Genomic DNA, 21,865 nt, shown 5'->3' with positions numbered 1-21,865 from the left:
TTTCTCAAACAAAGAGGTCTTATCACAGACCTGAGCAGCCATGAAACCCTTGTTTTAGGCCAAACGCTAGGGTGGTGTCTGTACAAATGAGTTGCCAGCTGAGAGACTGGGGAAGAAAGTCTGATTTGTCAGGAACTGTGCAAACAGAATCAAATAAGGTGTTATGAGACAATGTTTTTGGTAGCTAGTATTCCCTTTGTATTTTCCATAATGTGATTCATTTTTCTTTGTAATGTTTTCAAGATGCCCATAAAGGATAATCAGGAAAAAAAAATCCAAATTGACAGAACTGATTTTAAGCTTCAGGCTCAAAGCTTCAGGTTGTTGTTGTGGATTCCAAGTACACAGTGCTCTGGGTGAGATTCGGCTCTCATTTGTGATGATGATGATGTAAATCTGGAGTAACATCATTTACTCCAGTGGCTGTCCACTGGATTTACAGCTGCGTAACTCAGAAGAGCATCTAACCCCTCATGACAGCTCTGAGACCAGAAATGTAAAATACTCTTTGTGATGGCCTTTGGGACAGTACAGAATAGCCACGCATTGTCTATTCTCAGATAAAATGAAACATGTTTATAACCTTCACGTTTTAAATGCTTATCATGCACTGAATGATTTTTGCACTTTCTATAATAGTAGGGCTTCTCCACATAAATGCTGGGAAAATACAGCATTGCAAATTAATTATGGATAACAGAAAAAATATACTCATTTGACTCTGATCTCCTAAGATCTAGTCCGTCGTCCAGAAGCTTAGTGTCTTCTCTCTGTGATGTTCCCTGAACATTACTGTGACTAATAGCTCTTCAGATGCATTTTTATGATTTGGGAAGCAGTAAATTCTGTCTGTGTTGCATTAATTATCTGCAGATTTAAAATGTTTCACCAAAAGCCATTTAACATGACTACCGGGCATGCACAAAGGCCACTAAAATCAATTCCTTGCTAGAACAAAGGAGTTGCTGGTTTTTAAAGACAAGATCCATGTAACTTACAATACGATAAATGTAGTCATAACAAATGAAATCAAAAGAGCTTCAAATTCGGAGTTCATTTTAATTCTTGTGTTTCTTCCTGACTCTCTTTCTTATGCTGCAAGACAATCCTGTTCGCTGACTGGGACTCCATAGCAAGCGAGCACTCTGTGGTAAATATGAGTGTGCAACACATGATTTATAATGTCTGATACACTTGTGCTAATTGCATCAAAAAATAGCAATAGTGGCAGAGTACATACATTATCTATATAAGCTCTGAAAATATTGTAGAATTTGAATTATGTGCACCTTAATTCAAACTAGGGTGTCATATTTTGTAACTGTATATCACAGAGAAATTCAGGCTGTCAGTTAGCTACAGCTGCTATACAGATATCTCTGTTACATCTGATTGACTGCGTTTTGGGTACTTGCTACTGATGAAGGTGAAAATCCCAAGTATGGTAGAGGAGAATTGTTTTATTGTCACTTTTGGATGTTGCTTTTATGAAGTGATTAGCCATTTTGAACCTGATTTTCAGCTTCCAGCTAGGTGGTATTTGCATGTTCGCAAATTTGCACGCACTTTGCACACGCCCCTCACCGTGTGCACACCCAGATCCCCGCCTGTGAACAAAAAAGGCTACAGGAATACCTTTCTAGCCCTGTGAGTATGTAAAATTGGGATCGCTTGCATGCAAAGCAAACGCCTTTTCACAAACGCAAATGTGCACTTACCCAGGAGGTAGGCTAAAAATAAGATCCTTGAAGTAAGGATCAGGAGGAGCATTAGACAAAGTAAATAAGTTAGCCCTGGGATGGAAGTTAGTGTGCTCCAAGGTTTGTTTTAAGGAAAATTCTAGGGGCCAAATTCAGACCTTATGTAATGGATGCAACTCTCCTGGAAGTAACTAGGCCAAATTCTGCAGTGACAGAATGGTAATGTAACTTAAACCTCACATATAACTGTGGCGTAAAACTGGGGCAAGTGCTAAAATAATGCAACTTCAACTGATTTATCTGTCAGCAGGTATGCAAAACCAGTGTAAGTTCCAGGCCAAAAGGGCCAGAAATTAAAATGCCCCAGGAAAAATAACAAGGAAATATGCACAATAAAGCAGCCGTCTCATCCCACCTTACATTTCACCTTCTCACTGCTCCATTTTTCCTGCTGTAATCTCCACATTCTGCTCCCTCCGCATAGATTATGGATTTACTTTGCAAACTCCACTCTCACGAGCGCCCATTTTCTGGCCAACTTATACCCAATATGTAACTTACAACACCATTTATGTCACTGCTAATGTAGTAGTTTTACAGCCCAAGGTGAAAGAGAGTTCAAGGGGAAAAGAGATAAAGTGGTTTCATTCATTCATTGTGACGCAATATAGGAGGGCTTTGTAAGTTCTGTTACATATTAATTTCATTCAAATCCAGCCATATTAAGTTAGTTGATGATGATTTTTTTCTCCACTGTGACTCAATTACAAGACATTTATAAATCCAAATGAATGTAAGATGAGCACACAATGCATAAAATGCATTTTTCTCCCCCTTCACCATTACCAAGGATGTGACTTGGTAATTATGATCAGTTTACAAAAATGCTTTAAGGGGAAACATTTTATGATCAATTTAAGTATTACTTCGGCTATTAAGTTACATAAACTTTATTAGTGGTTTCATTAGAATAGAAAATGAAAACACTGACCTTTGTGCTACTCATTTCTTTCTATTTCAGTTTAAAAGTTTATTTTCAATGCTTTCTTAACAAATTTAACAGACAACCAGCAAGGACCAAGCATCGTTGACTTTAATTAATGTGTGCCCAGCTATCATACCAGGGCTGACTTTGGCCCAGTGTCACCATGTATTTAAAACATACCGTGGTGTCTGTAATATTTCCCATTCTGAATGTATGGAGCACCATGTATGGCATGGTGTGGTAGACCCCAAGCTTTTAATAGCAACTACTGTACTGTAAAAATAGCCATAAAGTTTTAACTCCTACAAACAGAACTAGAACTGCAATCCTTATTCATGCAGCTACCATCAACATGTAGCAATCACATCACTCCCCACTGCAATCTCTGCTGGGGTGAAATATCAGCTGTTACCACACAGCAATGCTACACAACATTATAGGAAAATAGACGAAGAATGCACAGCCAATTGCAAGTGGAAAAGTAATTTTAGTAGGGAAAATGTATTTATATGTAAACTGATGGTGTTCTAATCCAGCTCCAAATAAAAGCTACACCTTAGTCAGCTCCAAAAAGCTACCCTTCCTGAAGTACAGTTTTATTAACAAAAAGATAACCTTCAAGGTAATTGCCGTATGTGGACCCTTTGGAGTTTTTTGGATGCTTCTAGGCTGGAGTTCTTTCTTTCAGGGCCTCTCTGACTCAGGCCTGTACTCTCTTACAGAAGGCTACCTTTACCCCCTTTACATTTGGGGTGGTGTATAATGAGCTACTCCTGTCCCAGAGAGTCAGCAATAATTAGTCTGCAGCTTTCTGAAGGGTTCCAATGCCTGCTAGCAGGGTGGGCTAATATTAAAATCCTGCCACTCTTTTAAATTACCCAAATATGAATTTTGACACTGGGAATCAAATGCAAATTTAGGTGTTTTTGTTTCATTTTGTTTTGTTTTTTTAAGGGCTCTTTGGTGGATCAGAATATTGGTCTTATACTTTATCCTGAAAATGTCACCTCCTCCAGCATCATGCCCAGTAGCTCCCTCTGCTCAGGCATTGGTTAAATACTGACTCAAAAGGAAGTGCTCCACCTGTTGATTCTCTAGCACCACTTTCTGAAGCATTCTGTGTATTGCTTGAAGATCTCCTATCTAAGAACTGATTAAGGCCAATCCCGCTTAGTTTAAGAAATCTGGCATGATCAGAGGCAGAGGTGATATATCTGTAGTGGCCTTAGATACTCCTTCCAGTAGGAACCGAGGTGGCATGGCTGATTGACATTGTCCTTATGGAAATATACTTTTCTTCCCCTATCGAAAGAATATGTCTCTTTCTTGAGGAAATTTTTTTTCGACAATGTGCCTGAGCTCCAGCTGTACCCAAGCTCAGATCTCCCACACAGAAGCATGCTGAAACATTGTCCTTTTTTAATAAAGAGTGACAGGTTATGTTTCATAGATTGGTTTGACTGCCTAATGTGTTCCTACCAACCGGTCAAATTCACTGCCTAATGTGATCCTAGCAACCAGTCAAATATTAATGAGCCAGCACTCAGAAGGGCAGAGTGATCTTTCTATTGTTCATTATGTGCCTAGATAAAAGAGAGGTTACTTTTTTGTACTGCACAAAATTATGTAATTTTAGTTTAGAGTAATTGCTAATCACCGAAAATTGAAATGATCCTTGGTTTTGTTTTAAAGAGCATAGAAGAACAAGAAGTAGAGGAAAAACAGAAGTAGAAATGGAATATGAGACTATAGTGAAAGTGAGTGAAATGTTCCCCTTCTTATCTAGTAATGCGCATGTTGTTTTCATTTTTCATGTCAAAACGTGAGTCGGTGGGGTCCACAGTTTACTGCCCATTAGTTCACGTGATAACTGAAATCTCTGAAGGTTTTGAATCCTTTTATTATCTGCTGGCTTCGTAACGTATGTTGCCACTGGTGGTTATACTCTTTTTAGACTGGGAAAGCAGTTTGTGGCTTCTTTGCCTCACACTCCACCCCACTGTTTTGTTTGTAATGCTTTTGTCTCACCTCTAATGCAGCGATCAAGAGATGCATGTAGCAGCCATCTCCATTGCCCTTTTGATCATCTGAGCATCTTCTGTTCCATCTCTCAGCCAAGTCAGAGCCAAAATCCCATTCCCTCGAGACCACCCACGAGAAGGCCAATGCTCTGTTTCCCATAGACTACTGGAAAGTCCCCTGAAAAAGCAAAGAAAGATTATGGGGAAGGAAAAGAGGGAACTTAAAGTCTCCAGAGAAGGGCATCAAGGACTGGCAGCATCAGAGAGGGGAAGGGACTGTAGGCAAAAAGTGGGACAGAGTGGGGCACAGAAAACATTAGAGGCATGAGGGAAGGGGAGAGATTCAAGCATTGTTGATAGGAAAGAAGGAGGAACAGAAGATAATAGGGTAGAGAAGAGAGTGCCAAGGCAACAGATCTTAGGGATGGAAAGGAGAAGAGAGGTAACCAGGAGACGGGAGAGGTAGGGGAAATTGTGGCAAGCAGTGAAAGGGGGAATTAGTGGAGCCACCAGGAGAGATTAAGAGACAAAAGCGGGGGAATTATTCTGGTGGAAATGAAGAAGACTGAGGAAAAGACAGACACACCCACCAGGACAGATGAAAGTAGAGTATAAGAAAATAATTTCTTTCTTTAAATTGTTTTATAGACGGGTTGATGCTCAAAATGCCCTACCAGAAGGGATAAGAGTTTGATTGTGTGTCACAGGGCAGTGGGGATATGACTGTGTAGGAGGAAGGAGGCTTGGGACAGCTGCTTGAAGATGCGGATGTGCATGGGATCTCAGGTTTTCTTCTGCCTAGGGGATGGAAATAAACTGCTTTGGTTATTAATCAGTCATTTTTGTTTGCTTTGTTCTGATCTTTTACCATTTACCTGATTCTACCTTTCTGAATGTTTTAATATGCGTTGTGTCTTGCTGATGGAATAAGAACAAGTTCTTTTGAAGCACTGTCACTTTGGGGGGACTAGCAAGGGACTTGGGAAAACTAAGTATTGTAACAGAACATAACTTCCCATTGGAGAGTTCCCATAGTAAAGGATTTCAGATAATCTCTAGGAAGGCACTTACCTTTGTTTGCATACAATACATATTTTTCAGTGTTTTTCATATTTTTAGGGCCATATGGTGCCAGGGAGCAAGGGGCAACAGCCTTCACAGAGCTGCTACTTCTCCTCCTTCTGTCCAGGTAGAGAGGGAGGAAGCCAAGGGCTGAGGAGTGAGTGGAACACACACAAGTGAAGCAATTTGTGCCAGCTGTCAGTCCGCTGCAGGTACTCACCCCAGCCCTCCAAGAGGCCGATTTTGACTCTGAGTCACAATCTAGTTACCAGTGTGCTTCTGAGGAAGCACAACCACATGTTGCTGCCCCTTTCTCCGGGCTTTGGCAAAGCCACAAGTTAGTGCATAATCTTTAAAAATGCAGGGCGTTGCAATTGATGGGTACAGATATTTGGAGGGGGACCCCAGACATCTAATCTTAAAGAAGGAGGTGATTGGGCCACACAAGGTGGTACAGCCGAGACAGAGATCTGTGGTGGGGAAGTGTATTGATAGTAGTGTATGGAGAAAAGACTTAATTTACTGCAATCTCTATAGCTCTCCTCTGAATTTTTTAACACAAGGTTCCTATGCACCTTGAAAGTAAATATCTCTCTCTTTCTGTAATTCATAATCCTTGCCATCAGTAGCTCAAGATCACATCTTGTTTGGATCTGGAGTTACTCTCCTTTCTACTGTGATGGCTACAACAAAGTCAAACAGTGGTTAGGCCTCTTGGTTGCTTTGATCTCTGTTTTCCATGCTGGCCACAATCATTTCATTGCTTCCTTGTGCTCCCCCCATGTGTTGTTTTAGCCACCTGTTTTCTGTAGTCTTACAATTAGTTGTAAAGGCTTTGAGGGAAGGACTGTCTCTTCACAGCTTCATAGATTATAAAGCTAGAAGGGACCAGTTGAGTCATCTGTGTATAACAGGCCATAGGACTTCCCAGTTGAGTCATCTGTGTATAACAGGCCATAGGACTTCCCTGAATTAATTCCTGTTTGAAATAAAGGATATTATATGTTCGTATAGAGCCTACCATATTGGGACCATCGTCAGGACCTAGTTAGAGATTGATCCAGGCAACAGTCAGTCTGCAAGGTGGCTACATCCCTTTGGGATTTGCCATGATAACAGCAGTTTGGGGCCCTGGCCTCTAGGCTCTACTGTAATAGAAATAATAAATAATGTATATGTTTACTGATGCTTAAAATGCCACCTTAATTTGAGCCACATTGGTTTTCTGATGTGCATGATCAGTCTTCTGACCACGTGGACTCTACCATAGTCTTCACGTATCTATTAGGGTTGTCAGGCGTCTGGTTTTCCCCAGTCAAAAAGGGACCCTGCCGGCTCCGGTCGGCACTGCCAACCAGGCCGATAAAAGTCTGGGCAGCAGCTCAATGGGGGCCCGGGGCTAGGGCAGACTCCCTTTCTGCCCTGGCTCCACGCTGCTCCTGGAAGCGGCCACCAGGGACTACCAATGGGACCTGCGGGGGGTGGTGCCTGCGGGCACGAAGGCACTACACAGAGCCACCTGGCCGCCCATGTGCCTAGAGGCTGCAGGGACCTGGCGGCCGCTTCCTCGGAGCCACGGTAAGCACTGGTAGGACCCCGCACCTCCCTGCCCCCCAACCTCGTGGCCCAGCCCGGAGCCCCCTCCTGTACCCCAAATCCCTTATCCCCGGCCTCAGCCGAAGCCCTCACCCCAACCACCTGGCCCAGCCCGGTGTCCCCTCCTGAAACCCAAACCCCTCATCCCCAGCCTGCACCTCCAGCCCAGAACCCGTACCCCCCCCCACCCCAGCCCAGTGAAAGTGAGTGAGGGTGGAGAAGAGGCGGGGTGGGGGTGTTCGGTTTTGTGTGATTAGAAAATTTGCAACCCTAGTATCTAAACATACTAATGCACGCTTATAATCTCTTATATAAATGTTTTTAGTTGTTGTAAGATCTCTTGCAAAGAGAATAATGAACTTGTAAAATACAATGTGTTTAAAGCAGATATTTCACTCTAAATTGTGCTTAGTTGTCTTCTCTCAGCTTGGCAGAATTAGGCCACAAAACTAGGGCTGGTCCTTGCTTGTCATGAGCTCTCGGTTCAACTATTTATACACAGGAAAGCATTGGACAAGCATTTTCATGAGCAAACTTGTTGCAACAAAAGCAAGTAGAACTGTGAGAGCATAATAAATACCTCGGTACCTGATGATGTGCAGAAGGGACAGCCCGGGTGACTTACGGGAGACAGCATTATTACATTGGCAACAGTTTGCCAGGGAGCTGATAGTTCTTTGTTTTTATGCAAATGTCATGAGGATATTGATTTCTGCTTCTCGGAGATGTACTCTCTTCTTTCCTGAAAAGCTGAAGGGCTAGACTAGCGCTCAGTTTCTTTGAAATAACTCAACTAACATTCTGAAAGTCAGAAATAATAGTGTTCAAGATTGCTGCCCCCTTTTGACCTGAGCAGCTCGGCAATGTTCAGGCCCTGTGCGATGTTCCAGTTGGAAGGAGAAATTGATGGAGTCTGGTATTTTCTTTGATGCAGTCTTTTTTATTGACAAGGAATGTACAAAACCCAGTGTTTTCTGAGTGCAGAAGGAACCAAGTAGCATAAAACAACTACTTTTGCTTACAGCACAAAAGGCACTCTTTTCAGCTTGCACCCCAACCCAAAAATCTCTTCCCAGGGTTTTTCCATGGTCAGCCACCATTCTTTCAAGTAGCAGCTCCTTACGTGGTCTCTCCCCCGCCCCCAGTCCTTTTTGTCTGTAGGTAGTTACTTTTTGTTCTGACTTCCCACACACAAACACGTGCCCAAAACAATGTTCAGCAAAAGCTCCTGAGCAGGGCCACAGACTTCTTTTGTCTTAGGTGGGCCTTATGCTTACAGTCTTGTTAATTAAAGGGTTGGCTCACACCCATCAATCTCAGTCCATAAAAATGTTTCACACAGATCATAACAACACCCCCCACATACACACACCTCAGCTTCACTTGTTGTCCCAGTGAGGCTTAAAACGGTGACACTCACCAGCCCCATCCCAAACAGAAATTTTTTTTAAACGTTCAGAATGATACAAGGTTAACTATTTACATATGTACGGTGTCTTTCTGTCAAGATGTTTTCACATCACCAACCCAAAGGAATTTTATTTCCTCCCAAATTTCTTTTCTCTCCCTGGGTTTCATGTCAACCAGACCCTAAAGACTGCCAATTGTTTATGTGGAATTTGCTGGCTGAGGCAGACCACACCCTTGAGGAGAATTCACTCTGTAACAACTTTTCCAGTCTCGACTTCCACAGCTACATTCTCAGATTCAGAGGGCAGCAAAACTGAAATTCTGTCCTCCAGTATCTTCTCAGAGGGTTCTTATGGATAATGTTGGGTTTAGTCCTGTGACCCAACAATACAGTGTATACCATTTCATTGATTTGGGTCAGTACTCTATAGGGTTCCCTCCCAAAGTTTATCCAGTTTAGGCCTCCTACCCTTCTTTCTTCTAGGATTGTGGAACCAGACCAGGTTCCTCCTTTTAAAGGTTTCCCCAGATGACCTTACATCACACAGCTTTTTCATTTTGACAGAGGCGATCCTCAGATATTCCCTAGCCAAAGGTGTGATTTTTTTCAGTTTTGGAATGTAGGGTAGTCCCCATGGTTCAAATCCCTTTGTTCCTCTCCAGGAACTCCATACAACAGGTTTCCTGGGTTCCTTAGCTCACGTCCAAACATGAGGAATGCTAGGGTACACTTCTTACTCTCATTAACTGCTGTTCTATAAACCATCAAAAGGAATGGGATATGCTGGTGCTAGTTCTTTGATGCTGTTCAGCAAGGTAGCCAGCTGAACCCCCAGAGTTCTGTTGAACCTAGCCATCGCCCCATCAGATTGGGGGTGTGTTGAGATGGTGCAAATTTTGTGGATCCTAGAATCTCACAAACCTGGTGAAACACATTGGATTCAGAGATTCTCTCTTAATCCATAACTTGCCTGGGCCCCAAAATCTGGTGAAGAATTCATTCACTCGTCTGCTCCTGTCACAACCTCTTGGTTTCTTATTAGATAAGCCTCAGGCCATTTTGTGAAGCAGTCCATAGCTGTCATCAAGTATTGATTGCCAGCCTCTGTCTCAGTCAAGGGCCTAAGAACATCAGTGGCAATGCACTCCTTTGGCACCCCCACAAGATGCTGCTGCAAAGGGGCTTTCCCAGTTTTAGGGGGGCCCTCCTTTGCAATGCAGGCATCACGTTTCCTGCACCAATTTCTGCACCCTGCCTGCATGTTACCCAATAGAAATTCTCCCTGACCTTGGCTAAGTTTTTTGCAACCCCCCAGTGTCCAGCAGTTTTAAGATCATGACATCACCTCAGACCCTCCTATTTCATTGCATCTGGTACAAACAGCTGCTACCTGTGTCCATCACTTGCTGCTTTTTCCCATCTCCTATACAATATTTCATCTTTAAGCCTTTAGCTTTCCTACTGTGACCAGACAACTTTTACTGTGGCATTGTTACATTGCATTCCAGGGTGGGTGCATTTTCCAGTTGATTTTCCAATCACACACTATCCTGATATCAGGGTCTCTCTTTGAGAAGTTTTTAGTTGCTCTGGGACACATACTTTAGCCCCAGCCCGGTTGCTCTAATGGATGAAATAGGAACATGGGCCCTTCTGCGAATTAGAGGAAGAGCGGCACACTCATCTTTTTGAGCGACTAGTTCCTTGCTCTCCTGCTTGGGGCAGCGTTGGTAATTAGCCTCCCAACAAGACTGTCTGGATAAGGCAGCAGCATTATCACGCTCATGGCCAGGCCTGTGTGTGGCTGTGAAATCATAGCACTGCAGTTTCTCCAGCCACCTGGCAAGCTATCCCTCAGGACTTGTGACTCTAAAGAGCCACTGCAGGGAAGCCTGCTCTGTCCTGACCATAAACTTCCTCCCATGCAAATAGTGCGGAAAATGTTCTGTGGATTTAACCACGGCTAAGAGTTCCTTTCAGGTGGTGCAATAATTTCTTAGGAGAATTTAGACTTCTGTTGTAACAAGCTGTCACTCTCTTAAGTCCCTTGTGTTCTTGTGTCCGTACTGGCCCCAGACCATAAGCACCAGCATCCATGTCCAATACAAAACGGGTTTTGAAACATGGATAGTCCAAGACAGGAGCAGGAACAATGGCACTTTTCAGCTCTCCGAATGCTACATCATCCCTGTTGACCACTGAAATGGCTCCCTTTCTCACCCAACGTCTGCAGTGGTTTCGCAATATAGGCAAACCCACCACTGAACCGTCTATCATAGGAGCAGTGCCCTATAAAATGGCACATCTGTGAGTGTCTGGCACATTGGCCAGCTCTATACAGCTTCAGTTTCCTTTTTTGTCAATGGAAATTCCCTGCTTGCTGATTTTGTTGTACCCAAGGTAGAGGACCTCTTCTTGGAACAACTCTCATTTCCTTGGGCTCAGTTTCAAATTGGCCACCTTCAGGTTGTCGCAGACCATTGGTAAACCTTTTAGTTCCTGCTCAAATGTTTTCGCAAGCACCAGGATATCCCGTAGGTATAACAGACAGGCTGAGAGAGGCATGCTTGTAATACCCTCTCCATTAGCCTCTCAGTTGTGGCTGGTGCATTGCACAAGCCAAAAGCCATCACTTTAAATTGTCACAAGCTCCGTTCTGGATCCACTTCCAATATCCACTTTTAAATGTCAGTGTGGAAAACCAGACTGAACCTGCTACAGCATCCAGGGTATCGTCCATTCATGATAATACATAAGAATCCTTGAAAGTGACTTCAGATATTTTTCTGTAGTCCACACAGAAACTGGGGCTGCCATCCTTTTTCATAACCAGAACTATGAGTGAGGCTTATGGGTGAGGCCGAACCAGGCTTGATTATGCCTTCCTGTTACATTTCCTTGATGCCCTGTAGTGCACCTTCCCTTTTTGCTACAGGTAGGTGAGGTGGCTTTTTAATGGGTCTGTTCCCCCCAGTATCACCCTTGGGCCGGACCAGTGCAATACAACATATATCTTTGTTAGATCGGGAGAACTCCTGATTCCTTACCGGAAAGCACTGTAGACTGTTCTGCTAGTCCTCATTTAAGTGTGCTGTACTGAGCTGGAACAAATCCAGTAGAAACTCTTGGAGTTCACCTTTATTCCTTTGTAATTGTCTTCTCTACCAGTGTTTACCAGATCTCTCACGTATCGCAACTGCATCCCTTTGTTTACAATTTCCTGTTTGTCAGAACCCTGCCACAAACAAGCGGGGCTCAGTTCTTGTTTCAGATCCACAAGATCTTACTGGCTAAGATTCCCCCAAGACCCTGGGTCTCAAAGCAGATTTCAAAACTCCGCATCTTGCCCTTGCTGAAAAGCTACCATGGCATGTAGCTGTTATAATGGTTCCTACCCCATCGGAGCAGAACAATTAGTTCACTGCAAACCAGTTGCCTACAAACCATTTGTCTCATGTGGGCCATATCTATATAAAGAATTTCCACAGACTGAATTTGTAAGATACCTTGCCTGGCATTGATTGCACAGTTATTAGCCACAATGAAATCCAAGCTAATCATTAGCTCATCCACTGTTTCTGCCACCCAGATTTCTTGTTCCAATTTCAGAGGTCCAATCTTCAAACCCAGTTTTCCCAGTTTTTGAACTGGTTCCCTGACCTCAGTCTCTGTGTCCATTGAAGACCAATTAGGTGGTTCAGTTTGGGATTCCTAGCCTCTTTAGTGTCTGGTCTAATAACTGTAATGTTTGAGCCTGTGTCAATTACCCCTGTATACATCACAGATCCTATTACAGACTCAATAGTCCAACTTACTTTACTGTTGTTTAATGGCCTCACATCTAAACAAAAATTCTGGGACTGATCCTTGTACTTCCCAGCTTTGCCCCTTCAGATTGGTGTTCCCCCCTTCCCCAAAGTGGGAGAGAAGCTTTCACGAGACCCTTGTGACAGCCATAAATTTATAAGAATCCTTCTTTTTGTGGCCAATTTTGTCACAGTACCAGCATTTAACTGAACTCTTTCTGAACACAAAAGTAATCAAATTTCAGGAACAGCTTTTTTCGCTCTCAGCGCCAAGAGTATTCTTTTCAGCCTGCACCCTGACCCAGAAATCTCTCTCCAGGTTTCTTCCACGGACAGCCCCTGTGCTTTCCGCTGCCCCTTTAGACTGTCTCTCTCTGTGTTTTCAGTGCTGTCCTGAACACGAGCCAAATCCTGATCAGTATCTCCTAATTTGGGCCATGTTACGGGGGTGGGAAGGGTGAAGGCTATTCAGTCCAAATAGTTACCCCAGTTGTGGAGAGCAAATCAGATCCCAAGGGGGAAACCTCTGTGTCATCGTGGAGTTGCTCAGATAAACCTATCCCTTCCCCTGGAGGTGAAGTCTGTGACTCCCTCTTGCCTTGCTCACCCCATTACATGGCAGTGAGGACACCAAGGAATGAGGTTGGGGGAAACTATGCCTGAAAGGACCATGGGGTGAGATCTACCCAACTGAGTAAAAGTTGGGAGACAGAATGCACCAAGTAGTGCACATCCAATAGGCTGCTCCAAAATGCAGTGAATGGGCCCATCGGCCCAAGGATCTCCCCTTCTCCAGAGCCAATAGGACAGGTGTTTGGGGAGAGCGGTGGAAGAATGACAGCACAGCCCCTCCAATGCCCACCAAGTCCTCTGCAACCAAAGGGTAAGGGTCATTTTGAGCCCCCAAGCTCACCCTTGCCCCAATAGATGCTCTGCAAAATGGAAAGAGGGCAAGCTTTACAGACATAGGGAGAGGAGTGGGAATCCCTTCAGGGCATCACATGGCCCTTACTCCCACATGAGATAGCATCAGATTTTGCTTCAGCAGAATTCATGGCCAAAGTGTATGCCCACTCATAACAGATGCACATAACTCTCATTAGCATTGATGGTAGTTAGGCATGCAGCAATCTAGCTGAATTCATCAGATCTAGTTGCATAACTTCATGCAGCGATTCACTGACTTAACTACCTACTGTATTCTGCTACACAGAGGTGTAGGGGGAATTTTCTTTCCTCTGGTTAATGACATTGTGATTGACAGATGCCAGCAGTAAGAGGGCTAATTTGATGATTTTAAGAAAGAATAGGAGGAGATACAGTCACAAGTCTGTACTGTACACGGGGCTTCATAAGAAAGGCTGAAGCGAGCCCCTATCGAGAGCCTGGCTACTAGCAGCTAGTGAGTACTGCCATAATTTACTCGTACCAGAAGCCATGATTCAGGAAAGCTTTTACATACATGCATAAATCAATCCCTGTTCAGGACAGCATTGAAGCCCATATTTAACATTAAGCACATTCTAAAGTCCTTCAGTGGGCTTTGACCACAAGTTTGAGCGCTGTTCTGCATCAGGATGCTTTCCTGAATCAGCGCCGCAGGCTAAAATTTGCAGGCGCTGTTGTGTAGAGCTGGAATTCTGCCTGGCGTAGTGTCAGCTGCTATATCTAGTGACAGCATGGCTTATGGGAATAATATTGCACTTCGCAGATCACATTCTGACATCTTTATTTTCATGCAGTAGGTGTTAAAAACACATAAGTAAAATACATACCATGCAATATGTAGGAGGGATTATTTCCGCAAATAGTTGATACTGAACTTCAATGTTTCAGAAGTGATTAGTAAAGATTAAAACTTACAGTAGTTACTATTCAATAGGTACATTACGGTAGAATCCAGAGGCACCGATCAGAATGAGCGTTCCATTCTACAAGTTGTACAAACCCTTACAAGGATATGGTCGGTAATCTAGAGAATTCACAGTCTAAGGTACCTGCTTTTAAAACACTCGTTTCTGTGTAAATGCTACAAAGGCAAAATTTTTGGTGCAGGGTTTAGGACTTTAGAGTCAGTACTCCTGTTAGAACTAATGACATTTATGGGAATTAAACTCCTCCACCGTTCTTTTAGTAATGTGCCTTTTATTGCATATAGTGGATACTGCTGCAGAAAAGGCCATTAAAACACATTAGAGGTATCAGTGTAGAATGTCGAATGGAGCTGAGGGGTATAAGATTCTGAGAATTATAACTCACCGTCAGTCACTTTCTCAATACACAACGTCCTCAGCAGCACAATGGGACCAAATTCTCTGGCAACAACCGCTAAAGTCTGCTTCATTGTTAACTTACCCTATCGCCCTAGAATACCATTTACTCCTAACCCCACCCCCACTGAACAAACCATGGCACATGCTTGAAAATACTCATTGGTGAAAAAAATCATCCACGGTTATTTTTGACCATGATTTTATTTTAAAGATGGGTTTTGTTTGCTGTGTTCTCCGACCCAGCTCCACTCCCTAGGCCTTGGCTTCTGCGGTGTTGTCCAGATGGCCTGGCTGACTACCTCTTTGCTTTCATGTATGCCAGAGAAGTGGGATCCTGGTAGCCAACTTCAGCAGCTTATCTCCCTGGCTTACCAGACCCAGCTTACAAGTCTACACTTCTGGCTCCCACATTCCCTGCCTGCAAGCTGGACTCTCATCCTAGCTCCCCAAAGCCTGGCTCCAACAAACAGTGCAGGAAGCCTTGAGAACAAAGCTGGAGAAGACAAGGCAGATCTTGGCAGGACTGGGGCAGGGAGACAGGCACAAAACTGCAAATTCCTCAGTATCTTGGGAGAATGCCAATTGTAGTAGCAGAGTCCATGGGAACTGGGGCAATTCACATCTCTTAGAGCTATGGTTTCAGGCTCTCTGCAGATTCAGACAGAGAGGTTTTCACTTGAAACATCACCTAAGTGTATATCTGCAATAGCATGTGCTAGAAACAGTTTTTAAAAATGAAAGCTGAGATTCTCAAGCATGCATCCGATGAAGTGAGCTGTAGCTCACGAAAGCTCATGCTCAAATAAATTGGTTAGTCTCTAAGGTGCCACAAGTACTCCTTTTCTTTTTGCGAATACAGACTAACATGGCTGTTACTCTGAAGCACAGTTCTGTGGCACAAGATGAATTCTGCATGGCCAGATTACAGGGGGTCCTGATTATAGCATATTCTGCTTTTAAAATAATTGAGAGGAGAGCAGTTTTCTCCTGTGTCCCCTTCCAGCCTTCCTAATTATTCATCTTGGGCTAGTTTCTCTTCTTTTTATAATATTTTAATGTTTCCAATTCCCCTTCTCTGTAAGCAGTCAGATCCTGATGACTGATGCTGCAATCCATGGGGTGTGACATTACAAGTTGCTAGCCTGAAACCAGCTGTGGTGTCACAGATGCTAGAATGTGGCTTCAGTACATGAACAGAGCAGAAGGCTGGCTCTGAAGGAGAACTTCAGCTGTCTTAAGGCCTCTTTTACAAAGAGATCAAGGCAGTTTAACAGCTTCTCAGTGAGCCACAACAGCAGGCAGATAAAAATTAAGAACTGTGAATTCCCCATGTGTGTAGACAACGTGTCTCTCCAATAAACCCATCTCTGTTAGCTAACAGAAAAGCAAGAGCACTGACTGAACTATTTAAAGCTCCCCCATCCACATTTACCTTACATATCTATTATTTCTGAGGGCATTCTGCACCAAAAAATTAAAAATTCTGCACCCAATATTTTAAAATTCTGTGAGTTTCATTTGTCAATAAATGAATGCAGAGGATCCAGCATGACAGTGGGGAGCACAGGCCACTGGCTGCACGAAGGTGGGAGATCACCCTGCAGCCCCAACCCCACCCCTGGGACCCAGACTCAGCAGTGAGGCTGCACCCGACCCTGACACAGCAGAAGACCCAGAAACACCCTGGGGCCCTGCCCCTCTGCACCAGGTGCACCAGGGATAGGGCAGACAGGCTCAACAGGCAGGATCCAAGTGTGGAGGGGCTCAGTGTGGGGGGATCCAGGTGTGGGGTGAGAGGATTCCGTGTGGGACAATCTGAGTGCAGGCAGCTCAGTGGAGGGTCTAGGTGTGGGGGGATCTGGATGCACAGAGGCTCCTTGGGGGCTGGGTTCCAGGTGCAGGGGCAATGGGATTCTGCAGGGGCTTCCAGATGAAGGTGATTGGGGCTCAGCAGAGGGGTCTGGGTGTGGGGGTCTCAGCAGGGGTATCTGGGTGATAGGGAATTAGTGGGGTGGGAGTCTGGGTGCAGCTAATTGTGGGGTCAGTGGCATGGGGGTCTGGATGTGGGGGCTCCGGGTGGTGCAGGGGTGTGGGGCTTGTCAGAGTGGGGGTTTGAGTGCCAGGAGCTCAGTAGGCGGTGGTCTCGGTGCAAGAGTGAGGATCCGGAGGCAGGAGATTTGAGGGCAGGGGTTGAGGTGCAGTAGGGTGGGGTTTGGGTATGGAGGGCTAGGGGTATTCTGGATGTACTGGGTGACGCTTGGCAGGGGTGTCTGGGTATGGGAGGTCTGGATTCACAAGGGTTGGGTGGATGCGGGGGGGGGAAGCCGCTCCCCATACAGTGTCCCCTCCCCCCACAGCTGAAGAGCGATGGGGCCAAGAAGCAGGGGGGGATGCTGAGCTTCCTGCAGCTGGGGGAGGTTTCTGGGGGTGAGTCTTACACAGCCCCAGCCACTCCTTGCAGGGGAAAAGGAAGTCCCATCCTCTCCTGCCTCCAGTCCAGCCAGGACTAGCAGCTGATCCCGGCTCAGAATAGAAGCCACTGGCTGCGGTGTCCCCAGCCCCACAGTGATTTTCCTCTCCACAGGCTGCTCCAGGTGCCTGAAACAATGTATCTGCACTACTAGGGAGCGATGTGTGACTGCTCTTGAAGCTTCCCTTTGCTTCCCTGTCAGAAAGTCATTTTTCTGCAGGGAAGCAAAGAAATCTGCACAGGGCATGAATTCTGCGCACACACAGTGGCGCAGAATTCTCCCAGGAGTAGTCTATTGCAGTATCTTCTAAGTGAAGTTTCTCAAACAAATAAGTCCTTGGACTTGTGTATGAAGCTGGCCTTCCTTTACATGAATAATATGTTTCTTTCAGCACCGGACTTTTGGCAGAAAGTAGTTATACTGTATAATCTGGAAAGAATACATGGAAAATACAACAATATGTGTTAAACATCTGTAGATAAAAGCTTATAGCTGCAGCAATCTGTCTTAGCGTGTAACAGCAGAAAATGGTAAACTGACAAAGAGTCTCTTGTGTATTCATTGCTCCCATTAACTTTTCTTTGTTATTTGAAGGCTGAAGAAACCTTTTCTGTTAGCCAAGATTCTTTGTTGCTTCAGCTTAATTTTCATTGCAGAACGTTAAATACAGGTCATGTCTACAGTGCAGCAATTAATGGATAGCCTAAAGTCTTATTATTTCAAACTAATTGATGTGTAAGAAATTTTAAATAACATAAGAGTGATAGGAAATTTTAGGAACGATTTATGTAACTAATTCAGAATAATCCTATCGCTGTTGTAAAAGTAGCAAAATAATTTAATTATTCAGTCATACTTATTAGTGCTAATATTGCATGCCTTTTTTCTACATTTTGAAATCCATGTTCATGGATGGGTCAGCCAAGATGAAGTTTTACAAGTCATAGTTTTTAAAAAAGAGTTTTTTAAATTTACAACCTCGCTCATCTCATAGCTGATACTTCCCTATCACCACTTGAGCTCTTCCCAAAGAAAAAGATAACTGTCTGGTATCCTAAATAAAACTATGCAATCTGGATGTATTTTAAATAGAGCCATTAATCAATCAACCAACGTTTTACAATTCCCAAAATAATGTGATCATGGCAGGTTGTGTTTTTTCTAGTATACATTCAACTTGTCTCCAGCTAGATTGTGATCAGAATTGCCATCACAGAATACATTCTAAACATGCATGAACTGAAAGAGCCTTTTAATGCACTTGGGAGATGTCAAGTGTGATAACAGTAGCAGGGGTCTAACAAAATAAATCTCTCTTCAAACAGACATTCTTGGCATCTGAAAAAAAAGCGTGGCACAGAAGCAGGAGAGGGATTGGTAAGAACAAAACTTAAAGAGCTTAAAGTTACAAATAGTCAAGAATAGAAATTAGATTCAGACAGAAAGCAAAGGACATTCCTAGGGACCACATTATACCCTCCTGTGGTATATCTCGGACAAAGGGAACAGAAGACTTGGAGAAACTCCATAGGGTTCACCTCACATCCGGCCACATACTCAGCTGGAGTAGACCTGGCCTACTTTAATGGGAATATGCTAGATTTACACCAGGGACTGAATCCAAAATCCATTTAAACCATTGGAAAGACTTTCATTGACTTCAGTAGGCTTTGGATTAGGCCTCAGCTGAGGATCTGTCTTACAGATTCTTCGTAGTGCCTGGATGACCCTGGAGGAAGCAAGGGTGGTAGCTTCTAAACCTCATGGATCTGTGGGATCTGTACTGAAAGAAAGTCCCAATGACATGGAGGGTTTCCTCTGTACTAATGTCTAGCAGCCATTCTCTCTCCCTTGGCATCCATGCTGTCCTTGGCCAGCCTGCTGTGCCTAAACTCTTCTCCCCTTCCATGGTTGAGTGGACACAGCATGGAACAAAAGGCAATAAAACCACTTGGAACAGCAGTAGCTTCCCCTCTGTATTCTAACAGAAATTCTGCCAGTCAGAGAGGGGAGTATGCCATACAGAGCAGCTGCTCCTCCTCTCTACCCTTTCCCCTGACACACCTCATTCCTCCACCCTCATGAGCCGCTGAGCACTGACCAGACACAGATCTAGCATAGAGGGCCTCCACAGGCCCCAGGGATAGGTGGGGGAGTCATGCCTTACTGCTGTTTCTGCCCTTTCTGCTCCTTTTGGGGCTTTCTACCTCATTTTATGCTTCTTTGCCCATCATCATGCATAATAGTGAATAGCGGGGAATTAGCGATCCCTTATATCTATATCTCCAAAATACTGGATGTGTGGAGTGTGACTGTCCTCTCTCCTGCTATCTCGATTTGAATTTGCCACTTTAATCTCTACTAGAAGCTATACAATCTGCTTGGGAAAAAGCATATTTTTCAGCTTCTGAACTTTCCTCGATAACATGGGCATCAAGCCCTAACAAAAATTTTAAGCAAAATATGCACAGCACTTCAACTCCAGACATACATCTGCTTCAGATAATATCCTGAACAGATAATATTTAGCCTGTTCATGTTGGGGTTATCCTGATATATTTAGGTCTATCTTGTCTGTTCTAATTTTTGTCTGTTCAGAAAATAAAAAACAAGCTGTCACTTGCCCTTAAACAGTTACAATTCAACACCTTCTGCGAGAATAACTTGCAAACGAATGTGAATTATTTAGGGATCTGACTTGCATGCCGAGAGAAAATCTAGATAGACTCCCTCGCCCTCTGTCTGAATCACTGAACAATTAACAAGCTGCTGTCAGTCAAAGTACAACTGAGTTAAAGATTCTCCCTTTCCTTTTCTGCACATGAGGGGACTCTCTTTGATCCTGTTTATATTCCTCCCTGTCAGTTGTCCCTCTATCATTCCAGCATTTTCTACCTTTAAGCTAGGAATTGTTATTAATGATTAGTAACAAATATGTATTAATTAGTCATTGATTGGGTGCTATTACCATACAAAACTATCAGAACAGGACCCCATTATATTGGACACTGTATAAACATACAGTAAAAGAGTTCTTACGTCAGAGAACTGACAAACAAAGACCAGGCAAAACAGGTGGGAAGAGCTGAAAGGAGAGGAAGACAAGGGAACACATTATGTAAACATGTCATGTGCATAACTTGCACGTTTTCCATGTTATTATATATTCCTGTTGATTTGTAATCCACTCACCATTGTGGCATCACTAAGTTGTACTAAACTGGTGCTTGCTGGGGCACGTCTTCCTGTAAGTGACTGGTGGGCCCATAGGTGCCGATTCCATCTGTGCACCAGGGCTCAAACACCCACGGGGAAAAAAGTAGTGGGTGCTCAGCACCTACCAGCCACAGCTGTTCCATGGTGCCACGATCAGCTGTTCGGAATCACCATCGATCAGCTGTTCGGAGGCGTGGCTGATCAGCTGTTTGGCAGCTGAGGGAGGCACTTGGGGGAGGGCGGAGAGCAGCAGGTGGGCAGGAGCTTTGGGGGAGGGGGCGGAGCAGAGTCAGGAAGAGGTGGGGTGTGGGTGAGGCCTCGGGGGGAAGGGGCGGGGCCTTGGGCCACAGTGGGGTGCAGCACCCCCAGGGGAGAATAAACGTCAGAGCCTGTGGGAGGGCTGCTACTGCAGAGTGTAGCACCAGACCAATACTGGTTCTGCAGCAGCAGCGGCCACACGGGTGAGTGGCTTCAGACACCTTCAGAGACAGGGGTGCCAAATCCAGATCTAATGTCAGCACTTGGCGACTCACCTCAAGCCCGTGGAATGTCCATGCTTATTCCTGGCTTGATTATTTAATGACTGTGCTGCGGCTTTATGCACGGGTATGTCTGCGCCATGAGCTGAGAGTTTGAGTCCCTGCCACGTGCTCATCGAGCTGGCGTACAAAAGTAGCGAGGTCTCTGGGGTAGCACAGGTGGTGGCGAGCAGTGGCCTGGGCTAGCCACCCCAATACGTACCAAGGGGGCTCAGGCAGATGCGCACTCGGCAGGGCTAACTCGTACCATCGCTTGCCGCTGCCTGTTTGACTGCAGCAACACCGCTGTGTTTAGCATGCTAGCTTGATGAGAGCTAGGACACCGACGTCTGCCTGAGCTGGGAATCACACCTCCGGGTCCAAGTGTAGACATAGCCTAAGTGGTCCAAATTTCGACCTAGTGCAGTCTGGAGGAAGCAGATCCAACTTCGAGGAAGTCTCTGGGCCAAAAGTGCATCATTGCCAGTATTTGAACATTTTTGCCCAGGACCATTTTCCAGAGGAGCAGCCCTTCCCCCTCAGCAGGGATTTGTGAGCACTATGGTCACATAAATAACACAACTGATAATAATATGTGCTACAATTCATAGGTGATATCCATGTATGGTAAGGTACTCCTCCTCCTTCTGAGGCATTGAGAGCACTGTAGTTTAGCTCACTCTTAGTATCTTCCAAATCCATCAGGGTTGAAGAACTCTCGTGGGATTTGTTTCAAAAGGAATAATTCCCTTTCAAAAGCTAACAACGCTAAACCTGAAGAATTTAGGTTAATGTAATGAAATTAC

At 44.4% G+C, this 21,865-nt stretch overlaps 1 protein-coding gene across 10 annotated transcripts in view; it reads left to right on the top strand.

Moving 5' to 3' along the window:
- The window catches only part of PLCB1 (phospholipase C beta 1), a 655,431-nt gene that overhangs the window by 613,472 nt on the left and 20,094 nt on the right, over nucleotides 1-21,865 (top strand). The window contains exons 32-34 of one of the 10 annotated variants that reach the window (XM_073339665.1): nucleotides 1,103-1,150; nucleotides 4,378-4,442; nucleotides 4,725-5,522. The exons of 1 other annotated variant lie outside the window; for it this stretch is intronic. In XM_073339665.1, the coding sequence (XP_073195766.1) occupies nucleotides 1,103-1,150; nucleotides 4,378-4,416 (87 nt within the window). In that variant the 3' untranslated portion in view covers nucleotides 4,417-4,442; nucleotides 4,725-5,522. Of the gene's footprint in view, nucleotides 1-243; nucleotides 357-1,102; nucleotides 1,151-1,522; nucleotides 1,674-4,377; nucleotides 4,443-4,724; nucleotides 5,523-21,865 lie in introns of those variants that run through there. 8 more of the 10 variants (XM_073339666.1, XM_073339662.1, XM_073339664.1 and 5 more) reach the window with 8 other exon arrangements.

Source organism: Lepidochelys kempii, chromosome 3 (assembly GCF_965140265.1).
Source record: "Lepidochelys kempii isolate rLepKem1 chromosome 3, rLepKem1.hap2, whole genome shotgun sequence".
Taxonomy (NCBI): Eukaryota; Metazoa; Chordata; order Testudines; family Cheloniidae; genus Lepidochelys; species Lepidochelys kempii.
This window is presented reverse-complemented; position numbering and strand designations above follow the sequence as displayed.